We start from the raw sequence: 16,981 nt of genomic DNA, 5'->3' as shown, positions 1-16,981 counted from the left end.
ATGTTGACAATATCACGCTCAAGTTATGCCCACCCGAAATGTACCACATGCTAACTCTCTCCAGCTATACAGGAGCTCTGAACGACCAGAGGGTCATTCAGCTGCCTAAAGAGAGCTGTCAGGTAATTTCTTATCTTAGATCATCCAGGACACCTGCATGGGGCTGTCAACTCTGCCTCAAGTCCTGCAAGAGGCACAAATGCGTCTGTTTTAGAAGCCGGAGAGCACATGGGCTACCATACACACGGCATCTAAATATGATGGAAGAAGCTTCAAGTCCTTGAATATCTCCCCTTTGACTTAGATCTACACAATTACCTTCTCATTGTGTTAAACTGCATGAGATAATCAGACATTTTCCAGTCTCTTGCAACACAGTGTCCCTCTGAGCTCTTTCCTTAGAAACAGGTGAGCCTTGTCTTTGTTCTGAGCCTTGTTCTTGTTTTAGTCACATTCCTCCAGAAACGTGATTTTTTCCCTAGCATTTTTTTCAGGGCAGATCTCATCTCCTGGTTCCTAAGAGTGTAGATCAAGGGGTTCAGAGCTGGGGTGACAGCACTGTACAGGAGGGACACTTGCACATCCCTTTGAAGGGAGCTTCCTGAGGAGGGTGGTGTATAATTGAAGAGCACTGGAATGTACAACAGTGCCACAACGGTGAGGTGGGAGGCACAGGTGGAGAAGGGCTTCCATCTTCCTTCCTGGGACCGGACTTTATGGAAGATGAAGCAGATGATGTAGAGGTAGGAGAGGACTATGAGAGCGAAGGGGCCTAAAACAACAGATGTGGTAATGACATTGAGGAGGGTCATGTTGAGGCTGGTACTACTGCAAGCCAAATTCAACAGTGGCTTGATGTCACAGAAGAAGTGATGAATGTGGTTGTGGCCACAGAAAGTCAGCTGAGAGGTCATGACTGAGTGTATCGTGGCATGCACAAAACCAATGGACCAGCTGGCCGTGGCCAGCAGCAGACAAGTTCGGGGGCTCATGGCAAGGGTGTAGCGCAAAGGATTGCAGATGGCCACGTAGCGGTCGTAGGCCATGGTGGCCAGTAGCACGGCCTCAGTACTGCCCAGGAAGTGGAAGAAGTGGAGCTGGGCCAAGCACCCACCAAAAGAGATGGGCTGATGCCCAAAGAGAAGGCCAGTCAACATCTTGGGAACAGTGACTGTGGAGTAGATGATGTCCAGGCAGGACAGGTTCCCCAGGAAGAAGTACATTGGTGTGTGAAGACGGGGCTCAGCTATCACCATGGTCACAATGGCACCATTTCCCAGAAGACTGGTCAAGTAGAGCAACAGGAAGAAGGTGAAGAAAAAGTGCTGTAGCCCTTGGATATCAGTGAGACCCAAGAGGATGAACTCGCTGAGCTCTGTCTGGTTCAGCATTGCTAGAACGGTAAGAAACAAAAGCAAAATGTCAAGGTTCCAGAGTTGTGAGCAGCAAGAGCATTACGAAACATCAGCCATGTAATCAAACACAAAAGAAACTAACATGGACAAAAACAACTTTAATGTAGTCTTCTCCTATTTCTGTCTAGAACCAAGAAAATCTTCAAATAAATCCTTCCACCTATGCATAACAGCAAAATATGTAAGATGTAAACAGGGCTAATTTCTCACATTCACACACATTCATATTTCAAGCGTGCTCATCTGTAACTTCTTGCTGCAAGTCACAATCTCATAAATAAATCTTCTAACTTGTGATGCTTTCTTTCCAGTATTGTCCCTATATTTCATTAAGTCGACCTCAACTTTCACATTTTTAATGGTTACCATCTCTTCCAGACAATTCTTCCATCTCAAAAACTGCACACTTTCCAATTTTGTATCAACAGCCAGCAGAAGGTGCCCCAAGCTACCATACAGTCATCAGCATTTCTTTTGGATGCTGATGAGAATAAAGGAAGAGGCTGCCTGAGCGTGTGATCACAAACTCCCTTTGCTGTTGGACTGTGTACTTTGCCTAAAGAATGTCTCTTGGTTGCTCAGCAGCAGACGAATGGGACAAAAGCCAAGATCTCATCTCCCGCAATACTGTGATGGAGCAAGACCGAACTTGCAGGAGACGGGTTACCTGGTGCAAGTTCCAGACGAACGGGCTCATGCCACTGAAAGTCGATCGTACTGCCCAACGAGACAATGCGGTCAGTTCTGTCACCATCGTTTGTCTCTGGTAATTCCCAGCCATACAGAATGAAGAACTAAAACCTGATATTATTTTAGTAGAGCAGGCAGGCACAGCTACTTCTGGCTTACAACGGGAATTTCAAGTCTTACAAGATGGGTAGTTTTCTCTGTACATTCAATGCAGTGATGACGAAATTGATCAATCGAATTAATGAAAAAATAATTACTTTCAAAATACATCTTTTAATGAGGTTAAAACATAGATAGGTACATTTCACAGTCTTTCTCATCCATTCTGTTGTACAATATGCTTCTACTCAAAACAAATGATTTTTGAAAGCCATTATGAGAGATCTCCAGCCCAATCACTCCTTTTCTCATGCTTCCTTAGCTTAGTTTTTCAGCATGAAAACAGGAAACAAACAGAGGACTTCCAAACTGATTTCACAATAAAAGAACATGAGCATGTTGCACACATGTGCCCACTCTGGAACGCTGACCATATTTCTCTGAAAATACCTTTAGTCTGATCTTTGAAGAAGCTCTATTGGAAACATGAGATTTGATAATATTACAGCCTTATCAACATTTTAGTCTGTCACCTGCACTGCAAGAGTTAGAGATGCCATTCTCTGTGCAATAGCAGTGCTTCAGTTTCTTGCATGTGATTTGCCACCTTTAGGCTCCAAAGCCCTCCTCATTGAAATGCATCTGCAGAAAGACAGCATTTCATTCAGGTGTGTTCCACTACCTCCTCTGGTCCTGCCTGTTTTTCTCAGCCAACCACAGGTGATCTAATCCCTTCCCTCTGTTCCTTCTGAACATCTTTTTTTCTTCTGTTTCTAACACTTCCCTTCTGTTTCCCAGATGCTGACTAATATTTTCTCTGATTAACTGATGAGCACATGCAGTCAAAAGAAAACAGTTTTCCCAAACTTATTCTCTTTTATTTTCAATTTTATCGTTATTGTTATTTTAGTTTCCTTCTAACTTAAACACACATGCAAGTACAAGATTTTTCATGCTGAGGTTTTCCAATTTTTCCAACTATATAAGTAACGTAATATTAAAAAATAGTTCTGCACAATCCTCACCTCACTGTCAATCAGCGCTTTTCTCATTGCAGTAGGGCCCTTTGATTGAGAGCCAGGAAGCACAGCTGAGGACAAAACAAAGTATTTTGTGGAGTGAAGAGTGCTTCTACTCTCCTTTTTTCTGTGGTATCTCCTTGGCATTCTTGTAGCTGAGAGATCACTGCTGCAGCTGCGATGACAACGACTACTATGAGTTCTCAGGGGCTTGTAGCTATCTGGGTAGGATGCCAGGAGCAAACTTTGCAAATGCTACCAGAAATCTCAGATGACCTGGTTAGAGGAAGCCTCTTTTTAATGTCCAGAACGTGCAAAATATCAACAACATCATGTGGGAATTAAATTTCCTATTCCCTTGATCAGTCTCCTGAGATGAGATTTCTGAATCAATGGTGAATTGCACAGCAACATAACGTGTAGATGAGCACATGCAAAGTAGAAGAGTGAAAATAAAGCAGCCCACAGAGACTAGATAATAACAAAACCTTCCCAAAACTAACCAAACCAGTCAACCCACCCTCAGCCCTCCTTCCAAAAAAACCAGAACCACATCTTCTCCCAGTTTTGTGTCATTGGTGAACTTACTTAACATTCCATTAAGTCCTGCATTTAAGTTGTTTATGAAGATATCTGGCCCTAAGATGGATGCCTGCAGAACCCCGTAGTGGCTGCTCATCAGCCCAACACAAACCTGTTTACTAGAACCCTTTGAGCCTGACCCATCAGCCCATTTCTTGCCCACTGCATGGTTCTTGCCCACTGCATGGTTCATCTTTGGTGTTGTAGAGCAAGGGAAAGAAAGCATGACATCTCTGCTTGTCTGTGTCCCTGTTTATGAAGTGATCATGCTCATCAAGCCATGAGCACGGGTGTGAGATCCAGATTCCGTTGCCTAAATGGAGATCTGTAGTGCAATTCTTGACAAGATAAGGTGTCCTAGGATGATGGATGTGACCCAGAACTTGTTATAGTCCCTTCTTCTTCTGTGATATTTAGACCCCAGCTGGCACGCTCCATAGGGTCTAAACCATTTCTCTACACTTGTGTACACATATCTAAATACCAGTCCTAGACTGTCTCTATAAAGGAGAAAACCAAAGGCACTTCCCAGTGCCATCCCAGTTGTCTCAATAACTACTTTGTACAGGATGACCACTGTCTGCAGGTGCTTGTAAATTATCATTTTCCCAGGACATTGAAAATGATGTCAGGTTCTTCTTAAGTTATGTCAGAGTCGCTTGACATTCAGGAATGTCCTGGTTTTGTTAAAAACAAGTTTCTCTTTTAGTGATTTTGCCTGTCAGCTAAAAGCCTTCATATTAGCTGCATTTTCCTCAAGAACCAGACACATGTTTTGGTAAACATAGCAATGGTATGCGAAGTTATTGATAAGGACAGATTCACATCTCGCGAGAGGGGCAACGAGAAACAAGTGATCAAGAAACTGACCAACTGTGTATAACATTCCAATCACGTGAATACTTCTTATAAAAGTGGGAGATCACGAGGATCTCAACCCTTTTTCCTCATGGCCGACATTAGGAGAGGACCTTGCTGGTCGTCCCTGCGAACTGAGGCCAGTGAGAGACTGAATCCAGCTCCGGTTGGCTGCAGAGTCCAATCCAGGACTTTGGGTGCTGACTCTGCAGTTGCTGAGACTTTCAAGATTGGTTTTGTATACTTTGTATTATTTTCTCTATTCTTATCATTAGCATTAGTAAAACATTTCTAATTTTTCCAACTCTCTTCTCTTCTGTCCTTCTTTTCCTCCCGATCGCCTGTCCTGAGTGGGAAGGGGGGAGAGGGAGGGGCAAAAGGGGGAAGTGAGGGGAGGAGAGCAGGTTAACAACACATCTGCCAGGGTCTTATTGTCACCCCGCAATCTAAACACTCAACAAGGAACTACTATGTTAGGCTGGGATATGCTTGGAGTTCTATATCACTAATGCTTTTTTTCCATCTCCTTCTCTGTTGAGTTTTCTTTCTTGATGAAATATGGTTCTTAATGGGCCAGACTTCTGCACAAAGTATGCCAGCAGGTGCTTTGAAGCTGTGCAGAAACAACACTTTGTCATGTACAGGCTGCCTTCCCTTCCAACAGCAAGATAAAGGGTGCCAGCATGGAGTCTTCCTCTGGCAGAGGGTCCTTCCTTTCTATTCACTGATGAATCAGCTGAAGAACAACTCACAGAGGATTTCCATCTTATTTTTATTTTAGACACGTTATAATTAGTAGCAGTAGGAGTGTATTCGTTTATTTTGTTATTTTATCAAGCTGTTTTTATGTCAGTCCATGAGTTTCTGCTTTCCCTTTTGCTTCTCTCCCCTGCTTGGAGAGGGGGGACAGGTGGACAGAGCGAGCAGCTCTCATAGTTTTGATTGCTTGCTGGGGTTAAGCCACAACAGCTTGGAAAAGGTTCACATCATGAGTTGCTCCATCACCTTCCCAGGGACCAAGGTGAAGCTGAGCAGCCTGTAGTTCTCCGTGTCCTCCTTCTTGCCCTTTTCAAAGGCAGGAGTGACATTTCCATTCCTTCTGTCCTCAGACATCTCCCCCAGTCACAGTGAGCATTCAAAGATTACGCAGAGTGGCCTCATGACGACACCAGCCAGCTCCCTCAGCACTCATGGGAGCATCCCATCAGGGTTCATGGACTTATGTATGTCTGGTATTCCCTGCCATGATCTTCTTTCACCAAGGATATGCCATCCATGCTCCAGACTCTCCCCCTGATCTCTAGGGTCTGGGATTCCCAAAGCCTGGTCTTGCTAGTAAACACCAAGGCCAAGCGGGCATTCGCTACATCAACCTTTTCTGTGTCCTGCGTCACCAGGTCCCCCAACTCATTCAGCAATGGGCCCACATTTTCCTTTGTCTGCCTTTTGTCACCTATGTACTTATAGAAGCCTTTCTTGCTGTCTTTGACATCCCCGGCCAGATTCAATTCCATTTCAGCTTTGGCTTTCATGACCGAGTCTATTGCATGCTCAGACAGGGCATGAACGTTTGAAAAATAAGAATTCCTAATTATTTCATGTCCTTTCACCATGTAAACCGGCAGATTGATGATTTGGAGAATATACCTGTGTGGCTGATGAAAAATCCCTTCAGCCATGCAAAGCACGCAGACGCACCACACACTGCAGGAACGCTCTGAGGAGGCAGGCGGAGCCCAGGAGCGCTTGAGCCTCAGAGGAGGAGGATGTAGCAAGTGTTCACATCTGCTGCAAAAGAAACCAAAATCATCTCAATATGAAAGGAAACTGGAGGGTTTATTTGTTTGGGTTTGGTTTTGGCTTTTTTGACAAACAAGCAAAAACTATAACAAGCAGTTGTACTTAAGGAAAAGCCAACATAGAGCAGGGCAGAATTCATTTTACGATTATGCTAAAGTAGCATGTCTTGAGTATTTATTAGGGTCAGCCTGAATTGCCCACGATGGCAAGTTGTAAGTGATCTCCCTGAGCTGGAAGCTTTTCATCTTGTTTTCTCCCCCGTCCTGTTGAGGAGGGGGAGTGAGCGAGCGGCTGCGTGGGAGCGGCTGCGTGGGAGCTTGGCAGCCGCCCAAAGCCAGGTCACCAGACATGGATAAAGACATTTGCACTCACACGGATGAGAGAATGAGAGAATTCACAGAAATGAGAAAGCCACGTAACTCGTGACAGAGCAGCAGCAGGATGAGATCCTGCTGTACACAGTGCACGGTCAGGGAGTCGTGGGTCAACTCTTTTGCAACAGGAGAATATTAATGGCTCCCCTGTGGCGTTTCCCAACTGCACTGGTACAACTTCCTCCACTTGCTTGACTTGTCTTCCTAGATTTTTCAGGATGCAAAGCTAGGCTTTCCAGAGTTGATTAAGGGTTAAATACCTTGGTCTTGAATTCACATCAGCTAATTTTTCATCTCTGTCTTACATGGAGTTACCACACCCTCATGGATAGTGCTTCAGATTACCAGCAAACATCTACCAAAAGAAATCTTTGATTTCCAGAATAAAGTGGACAAACAGGGTAAAAAAAAAAAGAGACACCTAAAAATAGTTGCAATTGTTTGTTATTCTATTGCTTGTTGTATTTAGGGCCGTGTAATACATTGGCATCATATTGCAATGTTCTGTATTCATAACACCATTGCTACTCAAGGACTTCTTATAATCTCTTAGAACTATTTGCAGCTACTGAGAAATGAACATATGTCAAATTTTTCCTGCCATATATTAGTCAACTAGAGAATAAAAATAAAAAAAGAATACCCTATTATTTTTGCTAACCATTGTTTCACTTACTCATACAATTAGGAATATGTGGAACGAAACATTGCTAATACTATATTTAGATTGCTAGTGTATCATAATACATACTACATATTTATATAGCCCAAAGATATATATTAAAAAAATCACTTAACACATGATTTCATCATCCTACGAAGTTGCTGTCTGGAGATCTGATCCTACTGGGAGCAAGTGAAAATTCAAATACTTCCACCCATTCACTGTCAGAGCCTTTGGAATCAGAGACAAGATGCAGCCTCTTACAGATGAAATCAAAGTGATTTTTCTTTCCCTTTTTCTCTCTAGTCATAATTTCTCATCATCTCTGCCTTGGGGATTATTGCCTCTGCTGAAGAGAGAGAGAAAACTCCACCCCTTTTAGTAAGATAAGGTAATATTTAAATTTCTCTTCCTCACTCTTACTTGATTCCTATGGCAAAACCAAGACATAAGTGTGTTTCCGTGGTTTATTTTTCTAATTGGAGCCTGGAGCTCCTATTACGATATACACAGGGAATCTATCCCACCTATCTTTAGGCACCAACAGTGCGGATTTTTAAATCTGAATTAGTCATTCACTGAAACAAGAGAAATAGGAACCTCCATGGCACCAGTGATGTATATTATTTGATGTGCCTACGGCGGTGAAACATTAATTATGCTGACAGTATGCCTACTTATTTCTATTGTCTACAGAAAACTTTGGCAACTGTTACTTCCTATTTTGCTGATAAATATGCTGATTAAAGGAATCACAGCATCTATACTTCCTCACCTCCTCATTTTCTCTTTCATCTTTGCTAAGGAAAAGAAAAAGGCATTTTCAGGAATCCTGAAAACCCAAGGACTCCAAAATCTTAAGCTACTTTATTGTTATTAGTGACACAGTCTTTCTGCTGTGTAGGTAGCAAGACCCTTCCTTCATCTGTAGATGGAAGTGAGAATCCCACTGTACATACAGATATCATTGTGGGAGTCTAAGCAATTCATTTCTGACCGTTAGTTTGACATTTTTGTGACACAAACATATATATTCTCAATTCATGTACGGGAATACTTAAGAGAAAGCGTTAATCCTTAGTTCTCTTAGAGTGAAACCAAACTTCAGATGTTGTGGACATTATCCCAATCCCAACGGTGTAAATACAGGAAGAAAAAAAAAGACAACAAACCCGATTTTATGATTCTCTTTATGTGTCTTTCAAAAAATCAGCCAAGTATATTTTGGCTGAAACAGTCCAGGAAGTTTCCCAGAGAAATAATGCTGTTAGCTGATCAGTTGAGATGATAAATCCCATAAGATGGCAGCAAGGTGTAGATGCTGGCAACTCTTTTATGTGGGCAGTCGTTGGTATGCTGAGCATCTTTTTCCTTCCCAGACTTTCTCTTACATGACAACCTAGAATATGGATATTTTGTGATTTGATGAAACAGAAGTGCATGAACACTTTTCTGAACTTAAAGTTGTTTAGGTTTGGATTGTATTTTGCGGTGTTAACAGTGAAAATAATGCAGGTGGATCACTTCTGCTTGAGTCAGACCAGGAGGTGGGAAGCCACAGGATCTCCATATCACCTGGCTTAGAGCATCAACAATATTTCAGTTAATTTCAGCTATAAAAAAATTAGGCCATTGTATACTCACTTCATTAGTAATGATACCTCCAATCCTGGCCTTCCTTAGACATCCACCTTAGAAGGAAATGAATGGTGCTTCTGTCTGGTGCTGTATTTCCCACCATTAAATATAAAGCAGTTCCAAGATGACTGGCTCACATTTAGATGCCTGCAGACATTTAGATGCTAAAATTTACTGAGAGACATCCAGGCCATCCACAGTGAATTCTTCTGTCACATCATAGATGCCACTCTTACACTAAGGTGACTTGCCCTTTGGAAGGATTCATTTATTTCTGTATAAAATAAAGACAGAATGGTTGTTTGAAATTTGAATGTCTATTTTGTGTTTACCTAAGTTAGAGAAGATGCATCCCAGCCTGTGACTGTCAAGGATGATCTTGAACAGGTTGCCCAGCTGAGATATTTTTCCACTGGGGTCACTGCCATATCCAATCCAAGTTTAATCTCATTCATATTTTAAGCTCCATTTTACTTGCAAGTGTAGCTATTCCTGAGACCACAAGTCTGTCCCAAGCTACTAACCCTTTCGTTGTGTGTTTTGTTTTGTTTTTTCTCTATTAGGACAAGACCTGTTGAGGAAATGAAGCCAGGAAACCAAACCGTTGCTACTCACTTCTTCCTTTCAGGGTTTGCCTTCCATGGCAAGTGGCAGCTCCTGTTTTTCATGCTGATTTCTGTCATGTTCCTGGCCACGTTGATAGGGAACTCTCTAGTTGTTGTGATCACAACCGTTGACCCTGTCCTACATACGCCCATGTACTACCTCCTAAAGAACCTTGCCTTGACAGAAATCTGCTACAGCCTCACCATTGTCCCCAGGATGCTTGCAATTCTGCTGGTGGAGAGAAAAGTTATTTCCTTCACAGCTTGCGCCTTACAGCTCAACTGCGTCTTTGTTTTTGTCACCTGTGAGTGTTTCCTCTTAGGAGCAATGGCTTATGACCGGCAAGCGGCAATATGCCACCCATTGCACTATGCCACCATGATGAACAGGGATCGCTGCTTCAAGATGGCCATTGGGTCTTGGCTGTGTGGTGTCCCCGTGGCTCTGGGCTTCACCACGTGGTTATTTACCCTACCCTTCTGTGGGAGAAACACAATTGATCATTTCTTTTGTGATGTTTCTCCTTTGCTGAAGCTGGTGTGTGTAGACACAGCCTTCTTTGAACTGCTGATTTTTATTGCTATTGTCCTAATAGTGATGATTCCTTTTTCTCTGATTGCCATCTCCTACCTTTGCATTATCCATGCGGTTCTTCAGATACCCTTGGCTGTGGGCCAGAGGCGAGCCTTTTCCACCTGTGCAGCTCACCTGGTGGTTGTGACTCTTTTCTACAGTACAATTGGCATCATTCACCTGCGACCCAAGTCCAGCCTCTCATCCGACATGAAGAAAATGGTGTCCCTGTCTTACACAGTTGTCACTCCCATGCTCAACCCCATCATCTACAGCCTGAGGAACCAGGAAGTCAAGCAAAGCTTGAGGACATGCATTGACAAGTGGTTACTTAGGGAGCAGATGACCCTTTTTTCTCCATACAGATGCTGGATTCCTTGTAGCTGCAAGGTGTTTCCCTAATGAAAAAAAATAAATGGCATTTACGAATGAACTGAAACGCTTTTCAAATGACCTGTGCTATTTGAGCAATCTTTTGCAGTTAAATCGTTGAAATATCTGGCCTTTTTTACTTGGCATATTGGAATAAATTACAGTTCTTGTACCTCGGGCCTTGCAAACAAAGAAGTAAACCTTACTCAGAGCAGGAATATTACCAAAGTAGATTGTAAAATTCTTATCCTCCCCCCTCTCCCCCTCGATGTCCATTAAACAGACAAACTCTCTGCCTTGGGAAACAGACGTTTGTTTTCCTCTCCATCAAAGCAAAAGTTATAGCCTGGAACTTTTCCTCCTCAAGAAAGAATTTTCAATAATGCATTGAGTAAGAAGTTAGTAGCTCATGATTGGAGGGGAGGAGTTGTGTCTCCTGGAAGTGTCCTTGCTACTGGTGGGAGAGATTGGGTTCTAGTCTAGACTTGAACTGATTTTTTTCCACTCAGAACAAAGATCTCTTTCCCAAACTAGCTAGTAACTTGCTCATTTCAGAACAGAAAGGGAAGCTGAAACACCGCCAGCTCTCTGCAGTAGCTTTGTTTTAATTAGTTCCCTTCTCATGCAGACTGAGGAAAAGCTAAGGGAGGGGGTGGATCCATAACTCATTGAACTTGGTACTTTCCATCTGATTCTTTCTCTGGCTTGCCAGAGGGAGTGTTCATTAAAGTGAAATCTAACTTGTGCTTCTGTTTTCTCTCAGCATATTTCGATCTCATTTCAATCCCAGTTCTAGAACTGCTTATACTGAACCAGTATTTTCTCTTCCAGTTTGAGTCATTAATACCTAATGCATATCACTGTAGGAGGCTGGGGAATGAAGGAGTGAAGTTTAGCCTGGGAAAAATAAGGAGAGTTGTGGGGTAGGTGTTTTTGTTTTGTCTTTGTTTCTCACCATGCAATCTGTTTTAACTGGCAATAAATAGATTAATATTTCCCAAGTTAGCCTGTTTTGCCTTTGATGGTAATCAGTCAATGATCTTTGCATTTGTATCTCAAGAGATATTTCATGCTATTTCTCTTCCTGTCCTGTCCTGTTGAGGAGGGGACATGAGAGATCAGCTGGGTGGGAGTCCAGCTGCAGCCCAAGGACAATCCACCACAGTATCAAAAGTAGCAAGTGTTGCTAAGAGTGGATTTTGGGAATAAAAAACGGATAGAATAGGAAATGAAAATAAAGGTACGGGGTAGAAGGATGAAAGATTTTAATGCATTGTGGGTTAGGCAAGTGGAAAGGTATCAGTCAGTTATAGAAATGACACAATGTGTGAATGGGATGGTCAGAGGATACCTCGACATTTCAGAGATTGTTGGACCTGAGCATGATGCAGACGGCATGGAATGAGGGGAGGAGATTGTACCGTGTCCGGCTGGCATGGAGTCAGTCTTCTTCCTACCAACTCGTGTGGTGTGTGCTTTGCATTTGTGGCTTAAAGAGTGTTGAAAAAACACCAATATTTTGGCTATTGCTGAACAGTGCTTGTTCAGAGTCAAGTCTTTCTCTCCACAAAGACCCATATTCTTGGGATAGGATGGGGACTGGGAGGGAACACAGCCAGGAGAACTGGCCCAAACAGCCCAAGGGGATATTCCATACCATATGAGGTTTGGCACAGCAAGAAAACTCAGGAAATGGAGGAGGAAGAGGGTTTCTTCATGGTTAAGGTTTTTGTCTTCACAAAGCACACTTGCTAAGCCCCTGCTTCCTAGGAAGTGGCTGGACATCTGCCTGATGATGTGGCATCAGCTGGAGCAATGTGTGCACTTCTGGGTGCTACAGGATAAAAAGGATATAAAGCTAGTGGGGAGTGTCCGGAGGAGGGCCATGAGGTTGGTGAAGGTTTTAGTGAAGAAGCTGTGTGTCCTCTCCCACCTACGTGAGATTAGGGATAAGTTGCCTATGAGCATGGTGTATGTCCTATCCCACCAGATGAGTTAACTCTGTCTGGGTATTCTACGAGGTAACGCAAAGTGATGACAGACGATCACTAGAGAGGTCCAATTCTGTTACGAATTTACTAAAAGCACTTACAAATTACAGTGATTAGTGACTTGGCAAAAGTCTGTTACTATCTCACAAAACAATAACTTGACGGCAAAATCCCTTAAAAACACTGGATTGGCAACAATGAGTAACTATAACACAAAACTTAACAAGAGCTTGACAGCAAAATCTTATTACTTTCCTAGGTTATGTGAGAAAAAAAATACAAGGAAGAAAAGAGGGAGAGAAGAAAAAAGTAAGATGCATTAGTTATGGATAAGGGAGGAGAGAGCAGATAAAATGAGGTAGATCTGTTAAATTAAGACATCAGAGAGAGAGTAAGATATCACTGCTCCCAGCTGACTGGTCCCACAGCCTCCTCTGGAGGTGGGTGGACTCGTTGAAGTCCTCGGTCATGCTATGCAGCAAACACATACCACCACCTCATGTCACGTGTGAGGTCGTTTTATAACCCCGTTCATTTACACATGGGCAGGTTGTCTCCTCCCTCTTTTCACTCTTCATGCTAATCAGGAAGGCCTTTCTGGAAATGGGTCTGGGGTCTTCAAACTAGGGCAAAGTTCACAGTACTGACCAGAATTGAGTCGGTTTGTCCGCCAGGGGTAGGTGTTGGTTTCTGATTTGTACTCACAGTTGGTTAATTATCCCTAGCAACACTGTTAATTCTCTCTATCTCAAAAAATTGTGCTTCGTTTACAAAACCTTGGGAAAGAAAAGACAAGGTGTCTGTCTCCACAGACATCTATCGTTTCTGTCCCAAGTAATGAAAACTAGATGTTTTAGGCATAACAGCCTTCTGTTTTGCCAAGGATGGGTGGTGATACTTTGAGGCTGTCACACTGTATGAGGAACTGCTCAGCCTGGAGAAGTGGAAACTGAGGGCAGAGCTCATGGGGCTGCAGGTTCAGCAGGGGAGCAGGAGGGACAGGGCTGAGCTCTTCTCTGTGACAGTGACAGAGCCCAGGGAATGGCAAAAGATGTGCCAGGGAAGGGTCAGGTTGGGCATGAGGAAAAGGTTCTTCACCCAGAGGGTGCTGGACACTGGAACAGGCTCCCCAGGGGGGTGTCATGGCCACAAGCGTGACGGTGCTCAAGCAGTGATTGGACAACACCCTCAGGCACATGATGTGAGTTGTGGGTTTGTCACATACAGGGACAGGAGCTGGACTTGATGATCCTTGTGGGTCCCATCCAACCCAGCACATTCTATGATTCTGTGATTGTCAGGCATTGGAAGAAGCTGCGCAGGGAGTCATTGTCTTTGGAGGCATCGAAAAGACATGTAGATGTGGTGCTTAGGGACACTGTTTAGTGGTGGACTGGGCAGTGTTAGGTTCATGATTGGACTCGATGACTTAAGGGTCTCTTTCACCTTGAAGTATTCTATGATTCTAACATATCATTACTTCCAAGTTTATTACAAAAGCTCGTCAAGTCTTTTGTCTGCCTCAGGGGTAGATTTTCTTAATGGCCAAAGGTAGTGAAGGGAGCATGTGAGTGCTCAGGGAGGGTGCAGAAGTGCTGCCTGATTGTTCAGCGAAAAAGGATTGTGCTGACAAAAAGAACATCTATCTTGTTGGTACTACTGGTTTTGGAAGCTGGGTCAGCTTCTTTAGAAATTTTGAGGAAATTATTTAACACAGTTGTGGTAAGTAAGATGGGTAGGAGAGTGGAACTCAGCTCAAGGCACTTGATGTAGTTGTGTGGACATACACACTTGGTGTGTACTTTAGAACAAGTCTGTAGGCTGGTTCAAGGGCCAACAAGACCCACCTGTGATCTTGAAGTGGCAACTTGAAGGCCATGAAGGATACCTGCAGAATCTAAAGTGGCAGCAATCTCCTACATTGAGGAATCTGTATCCTAATGGAATTTAGATGCTTAGCTGGATCTGAGACTGGACCTTTCCGTGGTCTGTTACCAACGTTGAGGGGTCCATTCACATCTTACGTTGCTGCCTTGCATTTTCCAGAGGATTGCAGCATACGAAGCTGAGCTGGTTTGACTGGAAATGGGTTAATTTTCTTTGTGCATTTACAAACTTTTCTTTTTTCATAGTTAGCATGCTCATTATTTGGACTTAATTGAGAACAAGCAGATAACACCCCAGCACAGAGTTAATGTTTTAAATTGATCTGGTGTGACAGCCAAGGACACTCTGAGCATCTTGCTTACAGGTGTGAGGCATCGAGGAAGCGGGGCAGAAATAGGGCAGAGCTTGACTGACACCCAGACTGATCAATGAGATTATTCCATCCCATTGGTGTCACGCTTCAGATATACAAGAGTGGGACCTTCCTGTTGGCTCTTCCACTATCGCTCCTCTTCACTATTTATTTGTTGAAGCTGGGGGAGTGTGGGGTGCTACATTTAACTCAGCTTTTTGCTATTTTGCAGAGGCCTTTGGGCTTTTCTGCCATTTTCCTCTCTTTTTCTCTCTCTGAGATCAGCTTTAGGACCAGGTGTGGCTTGCTGGGACTGGCTGCTCAGTTGTGGACAGAGTTCATGAGGAATTGCACTGAGTATCTTTTATTTCTATTACATATATATATATATTTACTAGTAGTGTATTAGTATTTTGTTTATTAAACTGTGTTTATCTCAATCCAAGTTTCTCCTGTCCCTTTTGATTCTCTCGCTGTTGGGGGTGCTGAAGGAAGGGCTGAGTGAGCGGCTATCGTGGTTGCATTGCCAGCTTGGGTTAAACCACAACTTAAGCAGAAACAAATGGATTCCTGTGTGTTTCTTGAACATCAGGTGGAGGACACACAACTCTCTTATGATGCTTGTGTGGGAACTTGGGTGCTATTTTTGAGATCCCCCGGTAGACAGATAGCTAAAACAAAACTTGCTGGTTGCAAATGCATTTGTGGCCTCTGGCTCTTCTTGCGACGTTCCTGTGTTGGTTCACACAATGCCTAGAGATGCCTTTTCTTAGGCAGCCAAGTCACATTTGTGCTCTAACTGCGAGTATTGTTTTAAATGTCTCACTGTCAGATGCCTAATGCTATTGCATGGATCTGAGTTGTCACTCTGGAAAGGATGAAATCTTTCTAAAATCTCTGGAATGCAAGTCCACGGGCAACTGGGTGAAGGTGTCACCTCCAGAAATCACACCTGTACCCAGGAGTTTGCCCTCCGTTCTCTGCATCCAGGCCATTATGCAGACAGGTCAGAGTACCCCTTTGTTCTATCCTCCATAATCCAAAAGGCTGACAAAGCAGGTCTGATGTCCAAGAATGTTGTGTGTTTTTCATCTAAGTCTACAAAGGAGTCCAGGAAGGCTGGTGTCTCTTCAAGACGGTAATCTTAGAGGTGCAGGAGCAGGTTGTCCGTGTGTGGTGGAAGGCGAACCGGTGCGGAAGAAGGCTGGCTTGGCTGAACAGAGAGCTGCGGCTAGAACTTAAGAATAAAAAGCGGATTTATAACTTCAGGAAGGAGGGGCAGGCTACTCAAGAGGAATACAAGAATTCTGCGAGGTTATGCAGGGAGAAAATTAGAAGGGCCAAAGCCCAGCTAGAGCTGGGCCTGGCTACCGCTGTAAAAGGCAACGAGAAATGTTTCTACAAATATATCAGCAACAAAAGGAGTGCTAAGGAGAATCTCCATCCCCTGATGGATACAGAAGGAAACACTGAGGTACTAAATGCCTTTTTCGCCTCAGTTTTTAATAGTCAGAACAGTTGTGCTCCAGGTACCCAGCCCCCTGAGCCAGTAGACAGGGATGGGGAGGGGAATGAAAACCCAATAATCCAAGGGGAAGTGGTTAGCGTCCTGCTACACTACTTGGACACCCACAAGTTTATGGGGCCAGATGAGATGCACCCAAGGGTGCTGAGGGAGTGTCACGGGGGATGACTTTAGGGTTCTGCTCGCTGCAGAACAATGTCTAGATTTCTTAGAGAGAAGAGCGACTTAAAAGAGTTCAGTGGCAGCTTCACTGCATGGGGGAAACACACCAAGCCGAATGCTGATGAGCTTCTCTCCAGGTGCCTGTACCTGTTCACAAAGCAAACTGTCAGGCGTCTTCTCTCCTGATTTGCTCCAGGGGCTGTGTCTTGAGGCTCCGGAGACGAACTCTCAGGTGAGGCTGTATCCACCACAGTGCAAACCGTCAGGATTCCTCTTTCCCTGATAACCCTTTGCTCCAGGGTCTGTATTTTAGAACTCCAGTGGCAAACGTTTAGGTGAGGCCTTATGATCATATGCAGAGCAAACTTTCAGGA

The 16,981-nt window shown here is 43.7% G+C and overlaps 2 protein-coding genes across 2 annotated transcripts; one reads left to right on the top strand and one right to left on the bottom strand.

Annotated features, from left to right (window-relative positions):
- Nucleotides 1-398: 398 nt before the first annotated feature.
- LOC139829004 (olfactory receptor 12D2-like) lies at nucleotides 399-1,391 on the bottom strand. Its single transcript, XM_071814158.1, has one exon. It carries the CDS (start codon nucleotides 1,389-1,391, stop codon nucleotides 399-401), a length of 993 nt encoding a protein of 330 aa, XP_071670259.1.
- Nucleotides 1,392-9,718: 8,327 nt separating this feature from the next.
- LOC139828997 (olfactory receptor 10A7-like) lies at nucleotides 9,719-10,720 on the top strand. Its single transcript, XM_071814148.1, has one exon. It carries the CDS (start codon nucleotides 9,722-9,724, stop codon nucleotides 10,718-10,720), a length of 999 nt encoding a protein of 332 aa, XP_071670249.1. The 5' UTR covers nucleotides 9,719-9,721.
- The last annotated feature ends 6,261 nt before the right edge of the window (nucleotides 10,721-16,981 follow it).

This window comes from Patagioenas fasciata, chromosome 12 (genome assembly GCF_037038585.1).
Source record: "Patagioenas fasciata isolate bPatFas1 chromosome 12, bPatFas1.hap1, whole genome shotgun sequence".
In the NCBI taxonomy this organism is placed as follows: Eukaryota; Metazoa; Chordata; class Aves; order Columbiformes; family Columbidae; genus Patagioenas; species Patagioenas fasciata.
The sequence above is the reverse complement of the archived record's forward strand: the minus strand, read 5'-3'. Positions and strand labels throughout refer to the sequence as shown.